The following is a 17,311-nucleotide window of genomic DNA, read 5'->3' as shown; positions in this document are numbered from 1 at the left end:
CCTAAAGAATTTGTGTGGGTTGATGATGTCAGGAAACTTGTAGATAGGTTATTGGTGATAGCTGGGGAGGAAAATGCTGGGAACCACAATTTTTACAATGAAAAGGTTGGAATTATGGACATGATAAGCACCAAATTATCTAATTTTATAGTGAATGACCCTAAGGGGATTGGATATCTCATAAAAATTATTAATACTCTACCACCTAAATTTTGGAATATTTCTGAGGGTCGGGGCTTGGTTAATGACATTATAAACAAGCTGCCATTTGAACTACACATTCCAGGCTATCAGTATTGTGGTCCAGGCACAAAATTGGATCATAGATTAAACAGAGGGGATCCTGGTGTAAATCCCCTAGATGCTGCTTGTAGAGACCATGACATAGCATACAACACACATACTGATCTTGACAAGAGACATGTTGCAGACAAGAAATTAGAAGAGGCTGCATTTGGTAGATTTGTAAGCAAAGATGCTTCTTTAAGTGAAAAAATAGCAGCATTGGGAACCACCATAGCTATGAGCACCAAACAAAAACTGGGGTGGGGGCTGTGAATATGTATATAATAAACCTAGGATGAAGGCCAAGGGTGTTATGTATCAAATACCTTATGCAGGTCTTAAATCTCTTAAAACTATTGATAGCCTTTTGACCAAAAAGCAGCGCAAGAAAAAAAAATCTTGTATTGCAAAAGGCCATGGTATGAAATTGTTGCTTAGCACCCCCCAATTAAAAAAATTACAGCAATCAAGAAAAAAATCACATGTGGGGGGATTCATATTTACTATCCCTGCCATCTTAGCAGCACTTGGGGCTGTGGGGAGCTTGGCCGGGGGATCAGCTGCCATAGAAAAACAGTAATAGATGCCAAGAAAAATAGGGCAGAATTAGATGAATTGAAGCGCCATAACCTGGCCATGGAGAAAAAAGGCAAAGGTGTTAAGAGAGCCATGAATAAGTTTAAAAAAAACAAGAGCCGCTTACAAACCAAGATATTGAAGCTTTAATCAAGCCACTGGGCATCAAAAATTTTAGGGGTGTGTACATGTCTGATTCTTTACCAGAACAACCACTCAACAAAGAGTGTGGCATTGTTAATTTGGATGAGTACAAAAATCAGGGCACTCACTGGATCTGTTATCTTAAATATTTAAAAAATGAGGCATTTGTGTTTGATTCATTTGGAGGTGTTCCACCTGAAAATTTAGTAAAATATCTAAAATCAGCTAATCTTTATTACAATAATGCCCGTGTTCAAAATTTCAAAGATGTTAATTGTGGACATTTGTGTTTATCTGTTCTTAGATATATGTCTCAAATAAATAAACCATCAATTGAAGATTTTCAAAAAGCCTTGTGGTATCTGAAACATCATGGGGGTATTCCATCTCACCAGCCAAAATTCAATATTGAAACTCAAATTACATGATGATATAGTGTATCCCAAAACAATAGCTCTCAGAGCATTTTATGGCATGTACTTGATCCCTAATATTACACACCACAAAAACAAAATTGCAGTAGGGGATCAAAAAATTGTCATCACTCCAGGGCAATATAATCTGTCCACTCTAAATGCTCAATTACCCAGAGGTATAGTGTTAAGTCAAAATTCTGTCACTCACAGAGTAGAGATTGTATCTGCTACAGAAACAGTGGATCTGGGTACTATAGGAGAGCTGTTAGGCTTTGAGAACAACACAAAACTTGAACCAGCCATCAAACACACTGCTATTAATATACCTAAATTCTTAGCCATAGAGACTCTGAATATTCACTGTAATGTGGCTGAGGGTATGATCACCAAATCAAATGGCATAGGCACTCACAAACAAACTGGCATCATTGCAACATTCAAACCTAATTCTGAATTTATGGAGCCAATCATCTACAATCCATCCCCAACATTATATTTTCCTGTGTGCCATAATAGAATAGATTATATTGAATTGATGGTCACTAATGAAAAAGAAGAATTAGTTGATTTTGCTGGAGCCACAACAACTGCAATCATAGAGATTAATATTTAAATAAAAATACATACAATGGAAAATATTGAGAGTTATGAGCTACAATCATTCCCCCCAAACAGGAGGACCTTTGCAAATTTAAATCAACCCAACACAGAAATTGAGGTTGATCTTGATGTAGGGGATGGCTTTATACACCCCCACAGAGCAGATCTATACATCAAATTTGATGTTGTAAAGTTCGATGGAACAGATTATCCGGCAAATTCAAATATAAGATTGGTGGACAATATTGTGCCACATCTATTCTCTGAAATTGAGATCAGAAAGCATGGCGTTGTTATAAACAGAATAGATTACCCTGGCATTACCTCTACAGCTTTGGCCACTCTAAAATTATCCAAAACCGAGGCTTCTTACTACAAAATAGGTGGATTTGAAGCTGGTGATAAAATTATATCTAAAAGCCACACAGTGCTGTTCCCCATGCGCCTCTTGCCAGGATTCTTCTCAGATTACAAAGATATTATGTGGAAGGGTGGTTTAAGAATCACATTTAGAAGAGCTGCCAATGATAATAATGCTTTGATGAGGTACAGTACATTAAATTTTACCGGGGAAGCTCTGCCTAATACCCTACCTGATGAGGGCAGGTGCCTTATTCAGACTATGGAGCTAAGAATCCTGGTTATTGAATATGAAGCCAGTTATGCTCTTAAATACAAAGCTGATATCCTAAAAAATCCACAGGTGCCTTTACAATTTTATACATATCAATGTGTGCAGAAGCCTGCCACTGGTAGCTATTATGAATTTGATGCTACAAACTCATTCTCCAGTATACAATATGACATGCCAGATTTTGTGGTGGTACTGTTTCAGACTGGAAGAAACAATAATCAAGAAAAAAATTCAAGTAAATTTGATAACTGCAACATCAAGAACATATATCTTAAAAATGGCAGAAATGAGGTGTTTCCTAGAGAAAATTATAATTTAGACATGTCCAAGGATGATTTCCTCAAATTATATGAGGCATTTTCATTATACAAAAGAGTCACTACTGGCAATACTGACATGTATTACACACCAGATGAATTCAAGGCACAGAGACCCATGTTTGTAATCAACACTTCAAAAAGAAAACAAGTTGTGGTTAATGACAGGACAAATATTAAAATTATCTGTGAATTCCATGAGGCATTACCTGATGACACCATATGTAGTGTTATTCTCATAGGTGAAAAATCATATGTTTATGATGTAAGAAATGAGAGGGTCACAGAGCAATTCTAGAAGATATTTGCTCTATTATCCTGTTGTACAACACACAAACCTCAACTGTATATCAGCTAGCAGTGAATATCTTATGTGTGGGCATATTATTTTGTTGTATGTATTTCAATCTTATATCAGGACTCGAACCCAAAGCCCCTGATTACAATGCAACAATATTAACACTTCTCAATATGGAATATGCCCACATTTTACTGGGTTCTGAGACCTTAATACAGACAAAATTGGATTTTGAACTGCCATAATATTTTCTAAGTCTTTGCCTAGGCTCATATTATCAGAATAGAATTGGTTTCAGCATGAAAAACAGTTCATTGCCACTATGCCAGAAGATATGTATTTTTATCTCAATAATCTTTGTTACACTTTTACATGTCGCACAGAAAGATTAATGGCCTCTTCAGTGAATCGCACAGAAAAATCATTAATGTTCCCTTCTAGCTGTGTAGATTATATCTCTTGCGTGCCGGCAAAACATGCAAGCAATTAATTATGTTTGCCCGCTTTTCCCCTATTGTATGGCTGAGCGGGTGATCCCCAATATAAAATAATTTTGCTCTGTTGAACAACACTTTTTACTAGGTTTAAGATCTGGGAGCTATCAACTAGCAATAATTATTCTCAAAATCTCACGTGTGGAGATATTATTTTGCCACATATATTTCAATCTCTCAGAACTCAAACCCGAGCCTTTTGCTTACAAAGCAACAATATTAACATTTTGCCATCAGGGGAGGCTTTACATTTTACCAGGATTCAAACCCGAGCCTCCCGATTACAAGGCAATATAAACCATGCACCACACTCCACTAGGTTCTAAGACCCAGTATATCAATTCAAGATTCCTGGGATTTTGACAGAAAAAAACACACTATAAACAATAAAATCATATGGGAACTTGGCATTGTTTTAAGTATAGCCAAATCTGCTTGAGGGGGGTTCATACTTTCCGAAGAGCATTTTTACAAAAATCTTGGATTAGGCAGGGTTCCACACTTGAGCAAAAAGCTCATATGGGCATGTTGAGCTTGTTTTAAGTGTAGCCAAATCTGCTTGAGGAGAGTTCATACTTTCTCAGGAAATATTTGAGGGCATTTTCACAAAAATCTTGGATTAGACGGGGTTCCACACTTGAGCAAAAAGCTCATATGGGCATGTTGAGCTTGTTTTAAGTGTAGCCAAATCTGCTTGAGGAGAGTTCATACTTTCTCGGGTTTATAATACAGTCAATACAACTACTCCCAGGCAGCCATGTAATCGAAATGACATTGTACATAGTGGCATACTAGAGTCGTTTTCACGTTCAGAAGACACAACATTGTACATAGTGGCATACTAGAGTCGTTTTCACGTTCAGAAGACACAACATTGTACATAGTGGCATACTAGAGTCGTTTTCACGTTCAGAAGACACAATGGCGCTTATGGAGAAACCGCACAGTGTTGCCAATACAGCGCTAGCTCATGTCGCCGGGAAATGATGACCTTCCTTCTCAATGAAGGTGTTACATATTTTGTATATATAATGAAAATTATATGTAATTATTAATATTAATATTATTGTTCCGTCAATCGTAAAACAGTATGTAAAAGGCCAACCAGCGCCATCTCTTGGCGTTAAGAATTACTAAAAACAATAGAACATCGTCGAGCGAACAGCAGAGGCAGACACCTGCACGCGAAAAGATCGCTTTTCACAACGCTACGTACTTTCATGTATTTTTATGTATATTTACAGTTCGCTCATGCTTTATATACAATAAAGCCACGTATAATCAGTACGCGAGTGTTATTTTTTATCATAATCTCAGCGGTGAAGGGAGACAACAGTCCGGAGCCGCAACATTTTGGTCCTCCAAATCCGGATGCAACGAGATTGAGCCCGCCATGGACGCCAACCGTCGCATCGCAGCAGCAACAGCAAGGTAGGTAGTGAGTGCATGCAAGATTCGTCACTTTCCTATTTAATTACATCCTCACACCCTTTGTGTTACCCTGTGTTAGTGTTCAGTGAAGTGTAAGTGAACTTTCAATACTGCAACGAACAGTTCCAGTGCATCAGTGTCGTGACAAAACAGTTTGAATTCTCGTTAGCAACAATGAATGCAGAGAGACTGAAAGAGCTTATCGTTAAGCGGGGACAAGTAAAGGCTAGAGTTACGCGTTTCAGAGCATACATTGATAGCCTCACAGAAGATCATGGAATCGCACAATTAACATTACGTCATGAGAAATTTGTTGAATCGTGGAAAGACTTCGAAAACATTCAGTCAGAAATTGAACTTTTGCAAGATGAGTCGTTACAGGAACAGGAAGGTCAAGAAAGGGAACACTTCGAAAATGCATATTTTGAGTTAGCGGCGCGCGCACAAACTGTACTTCAGTCGCACACAACGTCTAAAATTCACAATGAAGTGCCGAAAGAAACGCAGGACAATATTGCAGTGAAATTGCCAGTGATAAATCTACCGTTATTTCACGGACATTATGATGAATGGTTGTCTTTTTTTGACACGTTTCAAGCACTAATTCATAACAATTCGTCATTGCAAGGTATTCAGAAATTTCACTATTTGCGTTCTTCGCTGCGAGGGGAAGCACTTGAAGTCATTCAAGCGCTCGAGATCTCTGCACAGAATTACGAAACGGCGTGGTCACTTTTAAAGGAGCGGTTTGAAAACAAAAGGTACATTGTAAACAAACACGTAAAGGCATTGTTTGATTTACCGCCTGTAGAAAGGGAATCGGCTGCCGCTTTGAAGCGACTTCTAGACAGCATAGTGAAACATTTACGTGCTTTAAAATCGCTTGGTCAACCGACAGAAAATTGGGACGCTCTTCTCTTGCATTTAGTCACAAATAAATTAGATAGCGTTACTCATAAAGAATGGGAAGAAACAATTCCAGGTACTGAACTTCCGTCGATGTCAGAACTCATTCAGTTTCTGCAACAAAGGTGTCAAGTTCTAGATGCCGTAGATAACAATCGGCCCACACAAAATAAACCTCTGTATCGCAACAAAGGCTCTTATTCTCAGAAGAGTGGATCGGAAAGTAAGAATACGTTTAAAACAAACGTTCATCTTTCATACAATGAACCAAAGTGCAGGTTTTGTAATCAAACACACTTCATTTATCAGTGCACTTCATTCAAAGCAAAATCAGTACCAGAGCGAATAAATGTAGTAAAGCGTCTTTCACTTTGCCTCAATTGTTTAAAATCAGGACACAGATCTGAGACATGCCCTTCAGGTAATTGTAAGATTTGCAATTCAAGGCACAATTCCCTACTGCATTTTTCTCAGCAGTCATCATCACGCAGCGCATCATCATCGTCGTCTTCTCAATCAGAAAACTACGTCACTCCGAGTGCAGGGCGGAGAGATACAAAATCCGTTACATGTGTAACACAGAATACTCAGAAACAAACAAATGTAATGTTATGTACAGCAGTTGTTTATGTTAGTAATGCACAAGGATCATATCATAGTTGTCGAGCGCTTCTCGATTCGGCATCGCAATCAAACTTTATCAGTTCGAGAATGGCGCAAATGTTGAAATTGAAAAGAACGAACAGGGTGTCTCACATAAATGGAATAGGCGCATCAGAATCAAAGGCGTGTCACAGCGTTCAAGCCACTGTCAAATCAAGATTCAATGCTTATTCTGCCACATTAGAATTTGTCGTTCTGCCTGAAATCACACAAGAACTGCCAGCACTTCCGATTAATATCCACAATTGGAATATTCCACAGAATGTTCATTTGGCAGATCCACAATTCAATACACCTCAAAGAGTAGACTTACTGATCGGAGCGGGAATATTTTTTGATCTGCTTTACATAGGTCAAATACGTCTCGCACCAGGGTTGCCAACTCTACAGAAAACCACTTTCGGATGGATCGTGGGAGGTAAATATGATATTACGTCACATCATGCATCACCAAACGTATGTTGTCTTAGCATAGAAGAACGAATCGAAGATCAACTGCAAAGATTCTGGTCACTTGAAGAATGCAACGCTAAGCCTAGCTTATCTGCAGAAGAGAATGCTTGTGAAGAACATTTTAAGGCTAATTTCAAAAGAGATGAAACTGGAAGATTTATTGTTAGATTGCCAGTAAAGGACAGCATAAGTAAATTAGGTGATTCGAAGGAAATAGCAACCAGAAGATTTCATTTAATGGAGAAGAGGCTCGTCAAGAATCCAGAATTGAAGGATGCTTATGTCAATTTCATGAACGAATATGAAAGTTTGAAACACATGCAACGTATTGAGGAAGATGAATGCCACATTTCAGAATGTTTCTTGCCTCATCATTGCGTAACCAAGGAAACAAGCTCCACATCAAAGCACCGTGTTGTTTTCGATGCCTCATGCAAAACTTCCAGTGGATTATCACTCAACGATATTCTAATGGTGGGACCTACAATACAAGATGACATATTCGCTATTGTCACACGATTTAGGCAACACAAATACGTCATTACTTGTGACATTCAGAAAATGTATAGACAAATACAAGTTCATTCGGAAGATACATGTCTACAGAAGATTCTTTGGCGTGATGACCCACAGAAACCTCTCCAAACATTTCAGCTCTCAACAGTGACGTATGGGACAGCTTCAGCGCCATTTCTTGCTACGAGATGTCTTGAACAACTTGCATTAGATGAAAAACAGGACTTCCCAAAGGCTGCAGAAGTCGTACTTAGAGATATCTACGTTGATGATATTCTAACAGGTTCGAATACAAAGGAAGAAATATTAGAATTGCAGAACAGTCTCATCGCATTATTACAACGTGGAGGATTTCAATTGAGAAAATGGTGTGCTAATGACCCAACATTATTATCTCACATTCCAGTAGAACATCAAGAATCAAAACTAGATCACATTGATGAAGCACAACAAACTATAAGGAGTTTAGGATTATTATGGAATCCAACCACAGATGAATTTTACTTCACAATAAAGGATACAAATCGAAGTGAAAGAATTTCCAAACGATCTATTTTATCCACCATTGCTGGTATCTTCGATCCATTGGGAATAATAGGACCAGTCATACTCAAAGCAAAGGTATTTCTTCAACATCTGTGGAGACTGAAACTAGATTGGGATGAAACATTACCATCATCACTGCATTCAGAATGGGATCACTTTCGCAAGGAACTACCACAGCTAGAGAAACTTCATGTTCCCAGATGGACAATGACCGAACCAACATCAGAAGTAGAGATACATGGGTTCAGCGACGCATCTGAGCTTGGTTATGGAGCATGCATTTACATTAAATGCAAGGATTCAAATGGACATATCACGTCTACTTTACTTTGCTCGAAATCTCGCGTTGCCCCTCTAAAAAAGGTAACTTTACCACGTTTGGAACTTTGTGGAGCATTACTTCTTGCCAGACTTACACACAAGGTCACAGAAGCTCTAAAATGGACAGGAATGAAGATTATTCTATGGTCAGACTCTACTATTGTACTAGCTTGGCTGAAAGCGCCTTCATCACAATGGAAAACTTTCGTGGCCAACAGAGTGGCTGAAATACAGAAACTGACAAGCAGTTACGAATGGAGACACGTAAGAACTCAAGACAATCCAGCAGATCATATTTCAAGAGGCTTGTTACCATCTCAAATGCCAAATACTAACTCTTGGTGGCATGGACCATCATGGCTAACAAATGAACTTATTGATCACAATGAGATTACAATTGAACCTCAAGATTTACCTGAACAAAGGAAAACTACAGTCGCCTTAACAACTACAAAGTCATTTGAGTTACTTGAACGATACTCCACATTAGAAAGATTACAGAGAGTAACAGCGTATTGTATGAGATTCTCTCACAACTCAAGAAAGCTACAGCAGGAACGACAGTTTGGACCATTGACAACAACTGAACTGCAATCAGCTATTACATGCTTAATAAAACTTACTCAAGAACAAGAATTTCAACCAGAGTTGCAAGCTCTCAAAAGTCAAGCAGAACTACCCAAGTCAAGCAGACTACTTAACTTAAATCCGTTTCTCGACAAGAATCAGGTAATTAGGGTGGGCGGAAGACTTGCAGCATCTGAAAATACATATGACCAAAAATATCCAATTATTCTACCTGCAAACTCCAGATTCACTATTTTGATTGCTGAAAATGAGCACAGAAGACTACTCCACGCTGGACCTCAACTTCTGCTGACGTCACTAAGACAATCCTATTGGCCCCTCAGTGGACGTAACTTAACCAGAAAAATTGTACATCAGTGCATTGTTTGCTTCAAAAACAAACCGAAGACATTTGAACAGCTGATGGGAGACCTTCCACGAGAAAGAGTGACACCAAGTAAACCATTTTTACACAGCGGTGTAGATTATTGCGGTCCAATTTACATCAAAACCAACAATCGTCGTGGCAGCAGACTAGAAAAGGCTTACATCGCAATTTTGTCTGCCTGGCTACAAAGGCTGTACATATCGAACTAGTCAGCAACTTAACTACAGATTCATTTATTGGAGCATTGAAACGATTCATCTCTCGACGAGGAAGATGTGCTAAAATTTTCTCTGATAATGCAACAAACTTTGTAGGTGCACAACGTGAATTACGAGAGTTACAAGCATTATTCATGTCACAAGTTCATCAAGAAAAGGTTCAGAATTTCCTAGCTTCTGACAACATTGAATGGCATTTCATACCCCCAAGGTCAGCAAGTATGGGAGGCCTCTGGGAAGCTGCAGTGAAGTCGCTGAAGTATCACTTGAAGAGGATAATAGGAAACGCTTCATTCACTTACGAAGAGACTTACACATATCTAACACTCATCGAAGCTTGCTTAAATTCTAGACCCTTGACTCCTTTATCTAATGACCCGAATGACCTCAACCCTTTAACCCCTGGCCATTTTCTAGTTGGTGAGGCACTCACTACCATTTCCGAACCTGATTTGAACTTAATTCCAGTGAATAGACTATCCAGGTGGCAGCATATGCAACAGTTATATCAACATTTTTGGAACAGGTGGTCACGTGAATATCTCACAAATCTTCAACAACGATCCAAATGGAAACGGAAGAACCCTAATCTACGCGTTGGAGACCTGGTCTTACTCAAAGAAGACAACCTTCCCCCCTTGAGCTGGAAGTTAGGAAGAATCATCGAGGTACATCCTGGAGGTGATGGACTTGTTCGGGTGGTATCCATAAAAACAATCCACGGCCAGACTAAGAGAGCAGTCGGGAGGCTGTGCCCCCTTCCAGTGTAGTGTAACTAGTGTGACTTAATTAGGTTGAAGGCAGTGCCTTCAAGGTGGGCGGCATGTTCCGTCAATCGTAAAACAGTATGTAAAAGGCCAACCAGCGCCATCTCTTGGCGTTAAGAATTACTAAAAACAATAGAACATCGTCGAGCGAACAGCAGAGGCAGACACCTGCACGCGAAAAGATCGCTTTTCACAACGCTACGTACTTTCATGTATTTTTATGTATATTTACAGTTCGCTCATGCTTTATATACAATAAAGCCACGTATAATCAGTACGCGAGTGTTATTTTTTATCATAATCTCAGCGGTGAAGGGAGACAACAGTCCGGAGCCGCAACAATTATACTGTGAACGTTACAGTTATCCTTTTTACTATGATCCATTGCGATCACTACACACGCGAGTGTAATGCACGAATATGACACTTCAGAAATCACTTAAAAAAGTAAAAATCACTGAGCGATCACACAACTGAAAATACTTTTTCGAGAGAGGGAAAAAGTCTAAACAAACCAAAGCAGATCTCTCACTCAAGTAAGGGGAACCTGGCACATGGGTTAGATTAAGTTGCAACCCAAACAAACAAATGAGTTATGGCCCACGTGGCCACGGTGGCTCAGTCGGTAACGCGTCTGACTACCATGCTAAAGGTCCCGGTCCTCGGCCGGTTCAAATCCGGGAACGGTGGAAGCGGCCCCGGCGCCCACCCAGCATCGAACAACGTGGGTACCTGGGGGAAACCCTGGGGGGTAAAGGCGGTCAGGCGTGTGATGCTGATCACATCACCCCCACTCACGACCGGATCAAGAAAGTGTGGGGCATTACCCCCACACCCCCTATACGCCTTCATGGCGTGGTCCTATGCACAGGGGAACACTTTACCTTTTTTACCCACGTGAACTGATAAGACGTGAATGACTCATGCAAGGCATGTCATATTTCTATCTTGAAGCCCCATATTTTGTCACGTGTTGGAAAGCCTTTCAAAGGTTAATATGGTGTCTATGAATTTATGTGTACCTTGGAAACTGAAAGGTGATCTTCATTTCAGTATTAATGTTGACAGTAATGTAAACGAAAACAACGTGTATTTGCGACAGCACTAATGTTGCTCACAACAGCAGCATTGGAAATAATTGTCAATTATTAAATTTAAGTACTTTCAATTCTATTATAACAAACTGCATGAAGTTCATATTTTTACTGAATGGAAATAAAATGACAACTCGAAAACTTGGTGGTGATTAGCCGGAATGCTGCGGTGAGCCAGCTCAAGATGGCCAGACAACGTCTCCTTACTTCGTGCGCGGTTCGGGTTAAAAAGAAACTCCAAATGCATGGAAGTAATATTTCTGGGAACCTTTGAGTGGTTATAGAAAATAATTTCATTATTTTCTCCACAACTTTGTCGCTGGAAGTTTTTACTTGGAATTACAGAACAAGAAATGGCCAGCGACGACATTTTCTACTTCACGAATATAAAAAATCTCCACATACTTTATTTGAATATTTTTTAATGCAAATATGCTTTAAAGTATTGATAAATTCTGAGTACCACTATCTTCTATGACAATTAAAAAACAGTGTCAATTTTTTTCATAATGAATGCTTCAATTTTACGGCATGTTTCAACGTTAGGAATTAAAACAATGTAAAAATTGTGTTTTCACAGAAAATTTGCGTTTTTAATTTATTTAAAATTATGTAAGCAAGTTACCAGTTTTTTGTGTTCACCATCGTATTCTCTACAAAATTTTGCTAAAAAACTGCAGGAACCGATTTTACTTAAGCTAAATTTGTAAATCCAGAAATTTCACAACAGCGCGCTCGTATTTCCCATAAGAAAAGCATTGCCCATAAGAGCCCATTGTGTCTTCTGAACGTGAAAACGACTCTAGGTGCTGCACGTATCTGTTGGCTGCACAGTGTACTGCTTTTCCATGTTTACCTGGCACTTAACGCGTTAGGCGGAACCCCGACCGTCACTTACGTTACACGGGACTAAGTGCTAGGTAACGTTAGGCGGACATTGAACAACCGCAAAATGGTGTTAAGTGGGGGATAAGACGTTAAGCAGAGATGGTGCAACCGGCCCTTAAACAAATTTTAAAAAAACATGTTTAAAACACTGTTTTAAACGTTTTAAACAGGGGTGAGCGGGACAGTATGTTTTGGGTCAGGACCAGCGATGTGCCGTAGACTATAAGTTTACGTCTACATGCGTTGTCTACACGTAATCTACGGGTAGATTACATTGGTTTGTAGTTTACATAGACTACGTAGACAATCTAAAGTGCATTCAAATTAATTTTCAAAGGTTTCATGAAAGGAAAGTGACATTTTCAACTATATTGGTTCCTAACGAAATGAAAAGAACCCTATTTACAACAAAATTTCTCGTCTCTTCTAGTATTTTCAACTATGGAAGAAGATAAATAGTATGCAAAAAACAACAACAGATGGCAGTCGTGAGGCAAGAGTGGTCTTTTCCCCATAAAACACTAGAATATTTCCTATATTAGGTCCTTTTCCTAGATGAGAAATTGTTCGAATTTGGAAGAAAGAGTATGAAAAGTTCTCCTCACACATCAACAACTGATACGCAGTATAATTTTCTTTTAATTCCACGGCGCCCTTTGCTAAGTTATCTCCTTTCGCCATGTTGTTTACATAGATTACGTAATCTACGTGTATAAAATAATCTACGTGTAGAATGTAGACTATCGTTGTTTACGCGTAGATTCACAACACTGGTCAGGACGGGAATTTTTTCAAATCTCGACATTCGGGACGGGAAAAATTCTCATTTTCCCGACAAAGCCAGGAAATTTTCGGGACGGGAAATCATCGAAATTTCCCGAAGCTTTTGAAATCTCTAATTCTACACGTCATTTTCACCTTAAGTGATTGTTTATGCATTTTTGGTACACTTCTGTTCACAAAATGTGACACACTCGTTTGAGTTGGTCCAGCTTCATGGCCGGAAGTACAGCCAAAGTAAGTGTTCGGAAAGCAGCAGTGTTGCTTACTATCAATCAATTTAACCATATGCAGGGAATTTTGTGTCTCTCACACTCAAAGAAAAGGGCTAACGGAAAGATTGCAGCGTAAATATTAACTGGAATTTCCACGTCTGCAATCAAAGTAATGTAAATGCGAAAGATTCCTGAAATTTATTTTAAAAAGAAACGCGTTTTTGACGTTCGTGACGAAGTAGTTATCACAATGGACATTTTCACTACTTTTTTAAAATTTACACCATCGACAAATAACCCCTGCAATTTCCCACATTCATGTGCGTTTGTTTTTAGGTAAAAAATAATCGACTTTCTAATTTTCGAGCCGAGCGTTGCATGCAAAACACACCTGCGCCATGTTTTGACGTCGTCCTTCGGCTCATCCTCCACATAAAACTTTCCCAAAAAAAATTTGCATGTAGAACTTTTTGATTCGTAAATTATTGTACAGTAAATAAATATATGAAGAAGGTTGGGAATTCTTTCGAATTTAGAGTAAGTTTCAAATGCGGAGTAAAATTTTATCTAGATTGTATATTGCTTCTTTCATTTGATTATTTGAAAAATAAAGTTACATTATGGAGAACGGTAAAGATTGGATTTTAAGTATATCAGTATTATTTTAATACTTTCTGATGTTCTGTAAAATTTGAAATGTTCTTGGAAATGATTGCAACGTTCTGAATGAATACGAAGGAACAATTCAGTCAGAAAACTAAATATTAGGCTTTTGTACTGCGTTGTGTTAAATGTTGTAAATATATTATACCGGTCTACTATTATCGGAGGATATTCAAGTTTGGACTCCAATTAAAAGTTAACGAGTAAAACCACATAAAAACGAGTTACATCGAAATTCAGCTTATTCAATTCTGTGTCAATCTATAGTTACCAATTTTTTTTTTCGATTATGTCTTCTATTTTTATCGTCGTGAGAACAAAATAGGATTTTTTTGGTTTGGCAAACTATCGCTCTCTTTGAAATTATATAAATAAAGAACGGGTGTTTTTTTTATTTATAGATCATATATTATATATTTTATTTATTTATTATCCAAACTCTAATATCAATAATTTATAATCCGATAATACTCCTTGTGACGCTCTGTGAGGCCCGTAGTACCTCGGAGGTCTCTGTCGATCTCCGTGGGGGAGTTGTTATAACAGCGCACTACGATGCCAGGGGTTTGTCCTTAATGAGAAAATTGAGAACTTAGTAAATGTGATAGTATATGTGGAAACAAAGATTGATTGATTGATTTGCTTTATTTTACTTCGCTTCTTGTGCCACTTTTGGCTAATTTGCGAAGATGGGGATGAGTGATGAAATTGATGAATGAACACTCACAAACATCCATGCCCAGGCCAGGATTCGAACCCGGACCCCTGGCGTTTAAGCGCAATGTGCTAACCACTACGCCTTGGAGGCCGGCTTGTGGAAACAAAGAAAGAGAACGACGGGGGGGCAGTCTACCGCTTATGGTTTTTCCTTTCATATTTAAAGAAAAGACAGAAAATCTTTAGCATGCAACGTTTTATATTAAAATCATAATACCATTTATGAAATGATGAAATCTGAAATGCTAATGAGAACGCGGAACCTTCTTTGCAATATATCAATTAGGTTTCAGAAACACGAATTTTTACAGTACGTTTGCATGTGCAATTTTCCCTCTTTTAAAAGTAGCATGTTTTAATTATCTTACTAATCATTAAAGGAATACCTCAATACCATCCCGAAGTATGATAATTAATATTTCCCCCTCAAAGTAATGAAATACTTTCCCTCTCTGAAACTCCCATAGAAATGATAGCGGCCGTTTGCTTCGGCAAAGCCCCGAACGAACATAACCGAAGGGGCACCGAGCATAACCGAGCCTCCCATATGACGTCTCGCGCTCGTGTATGATCGGCAATTTTCGGATGGCGCTACCTTACGATCTTTGAACGAGTAAGGGTCGGTTGCACCATCGCCACTTAATCTGCCACTTTACAAAGTGCTGGATAACGACAGGCGGGAGATTTAGGCGGCGGTGGGTTGCACCAAGCATTTTTATCCTCGGCCTTGTAAGGTGGAACTTTCTCCTGCTTGCCGTACGACCTGGCAACAGAAACTGGAGAAAGTTGTGTTTTCGATTGTGTTTGTTTGTTTATTACGTGCTAATATCTGCTTGTCAATTCCAAATGCATGCTTTTTCAACTGAAATATGTTTAAAAAAACTAAATATTTATTGCAATAAAATGAAACAGCTGATAGAAGTAGGTAATGCATGTGTCGTACTCTCATATAATATCAAATGTATGTTATATGATACAATATAACCCGTAATCTTTCGAAGTAGTGGGAAGCTTACAAAATTTTCAATTTATTTTTCACGTACTCCAATTAACATAATGCAAAAAAGAATATTCCTCGTCTTATCTTTCAGTAAGACATACGGTCACTTTTTTAAAAAAAATAATAAACACTACTAAACAGTGACCAAAATTTTACGAAGTCGTAACAAATGCAAGTTACATTTACTCAATTTTTAGTGCAAGGCTGACATATCTGAGTTTGTGTAAATATATGGAATAAGAAGAACAATCTTCTATTCTGCTCTTACTAATTTATCATTCGTTTACGTTACACGGGACTTTAAGTGCTAGGTAACGTTAGGCGGACATTGAACAACCGCAAAATGGTGTTAAGTGGGGGATAAGACGTTAAGCGGAGATGGTGCAACCGGCCCTAATAGTTTCAATACATATTTTCTTATTGTCACGCAATCAATAACAAAGTTTCAGGCTGCCATTGGTGTGACGAGAATAAAATACATTGTGTAGCATCCATTTGGTAAGAAAAAATATTTTGGAGACACGGGGATTCGAACCTAGGATTTTAGCTTAGAAATCTGGCCTTTCACCGACATGGCCACAAGCCACGGTGAAGAAATCAAGCTATTCGAGTAATTTATCCATAAGATTGCCTGCCCAGCTCGAAACTTTTGATGTCGCTTCTCGCTAATTACATTTATTTGAATGCAATACGCTTCATCAGATAGGGTTCATATACTGTACACATTGCTGGCAAAATACAAGTGAAGCATAAACTCTTCTTCCTTTAGGATTTCTATTATTTTTTCCCATCGCTTATTCAGTACCCACTTTGCGATTCTGTTTGCCAAAGTGTATGAGGAAGGAGTTAATTTATTCTTCAAGCCTTCTCCTGGACTAGGATAACACTATTTCCGAAAGATTTTTTTTGCATCATTTTCAGGAATTGCAACAACACTATTTCTGTCTCGTTTATTCTTATTGCGTTTTTTTTCGTTTTCGTTATTTAGTGTTACTTTTCTTCCATTTTCGACTACTCGCGACGATGAAGAGAAACTCAAAAAGAACACCCATGCTCAGGACAAATTCGAACCCGGGGCCCTCGCATTCTGACGAATTGTGATAACTACTTCGTCACGAACGTCAAAATCGCGTTTCTTTTTAAAATAAATTTCAGGAATATTTCGCATTTACATTACTTTGATTGCAGACGTGGAAATTCCAGTTCATTAATATTTACGCTGCAATCTTTCCGCTAGGGGTTGGCAAAGTTTGTGTTTTTTAAAAAAAGAACAAAACAAACTTTTTTGTTTAAAACATGTTTTTTGTTTTAAACATGAGTTAAAAAAAACATGTTTTACACAAAAGAAAGTCAACCTTTTCCCAGTAAATTATAGTTAAAGTCGTTAAAGAAAAAATATTAATTTTTATGAGTA

At 38.3% G+C, this 17,311-nt stretch overlaps 2 protein-coding genes across 2 annotated transcripts; both read left to right on the top strand.

Moving 5' to 3' along the window:
• The first annotated feature begins 6,812 nt into the window (after positions 1-6,812).
• LOC146005485 (uncharacterized) lies at positions 6,813-9,764 on the top strand. The gene has a single exon (XM_083144731.1). The coding sequence runs from the start codon at positions 6,813-6,815 to the stop codon at positions 9,762-9,764; it is 2,952 nt and encodes a 983-aa protein (XP_083000857.1).
• Positions 9,765-9,907: 143 nt separating this feature from the next.
• LOC146005484 (uncharacterized) lies at positions 9,908-10,543 on the top strand. Its single transcript, XM_083144730.1, has one exon. It carries the CDS (start codon positions 9,908-9,910, stop codon positions 10,541-10,543), a length of 636 nt encoding a protein of 211 aa, XP_083000856.1.
• The last annotated feature ends 6,768 nt before the right edge of the window (positions 10,544-17,311 follow it).

This window comes from Lepisma saccharinum, chromosome 23 (genome assembly GCF_977018435.1).
Source record: "Lepisma saccharinum chromosome 23, izLepSacc3.1, whole genome shotgun sequence".
NCBI classification, from domain to species: domain Eukaryota; kingdom Metazoa; phylum Arthropoda; class Insecta; order Zygentoma; family Lepismatidae; genus Lepisma; species Lepisma saccharinum.
This window is presented reverse-complemented; position numbering and strand designations above follow the sequence as displayed.

Excerpts from the sequence above, each read along its gene's own strand:
- LOC146005485 (XM_083144731.1), top strand. The coding sequence starts at position 6,813 with ATGGCGCAAATGTTGAAATTGAAAAGAACGAACAGGGTGTCTCACATA.
- LOC146005484 (XM_083144730.1), top strand. The coding sequence starts at position 9,908 with ATGTCACAAGTTCATCAAGAAAAGGTTCAGAATTTCCTAGCTTCTGAC.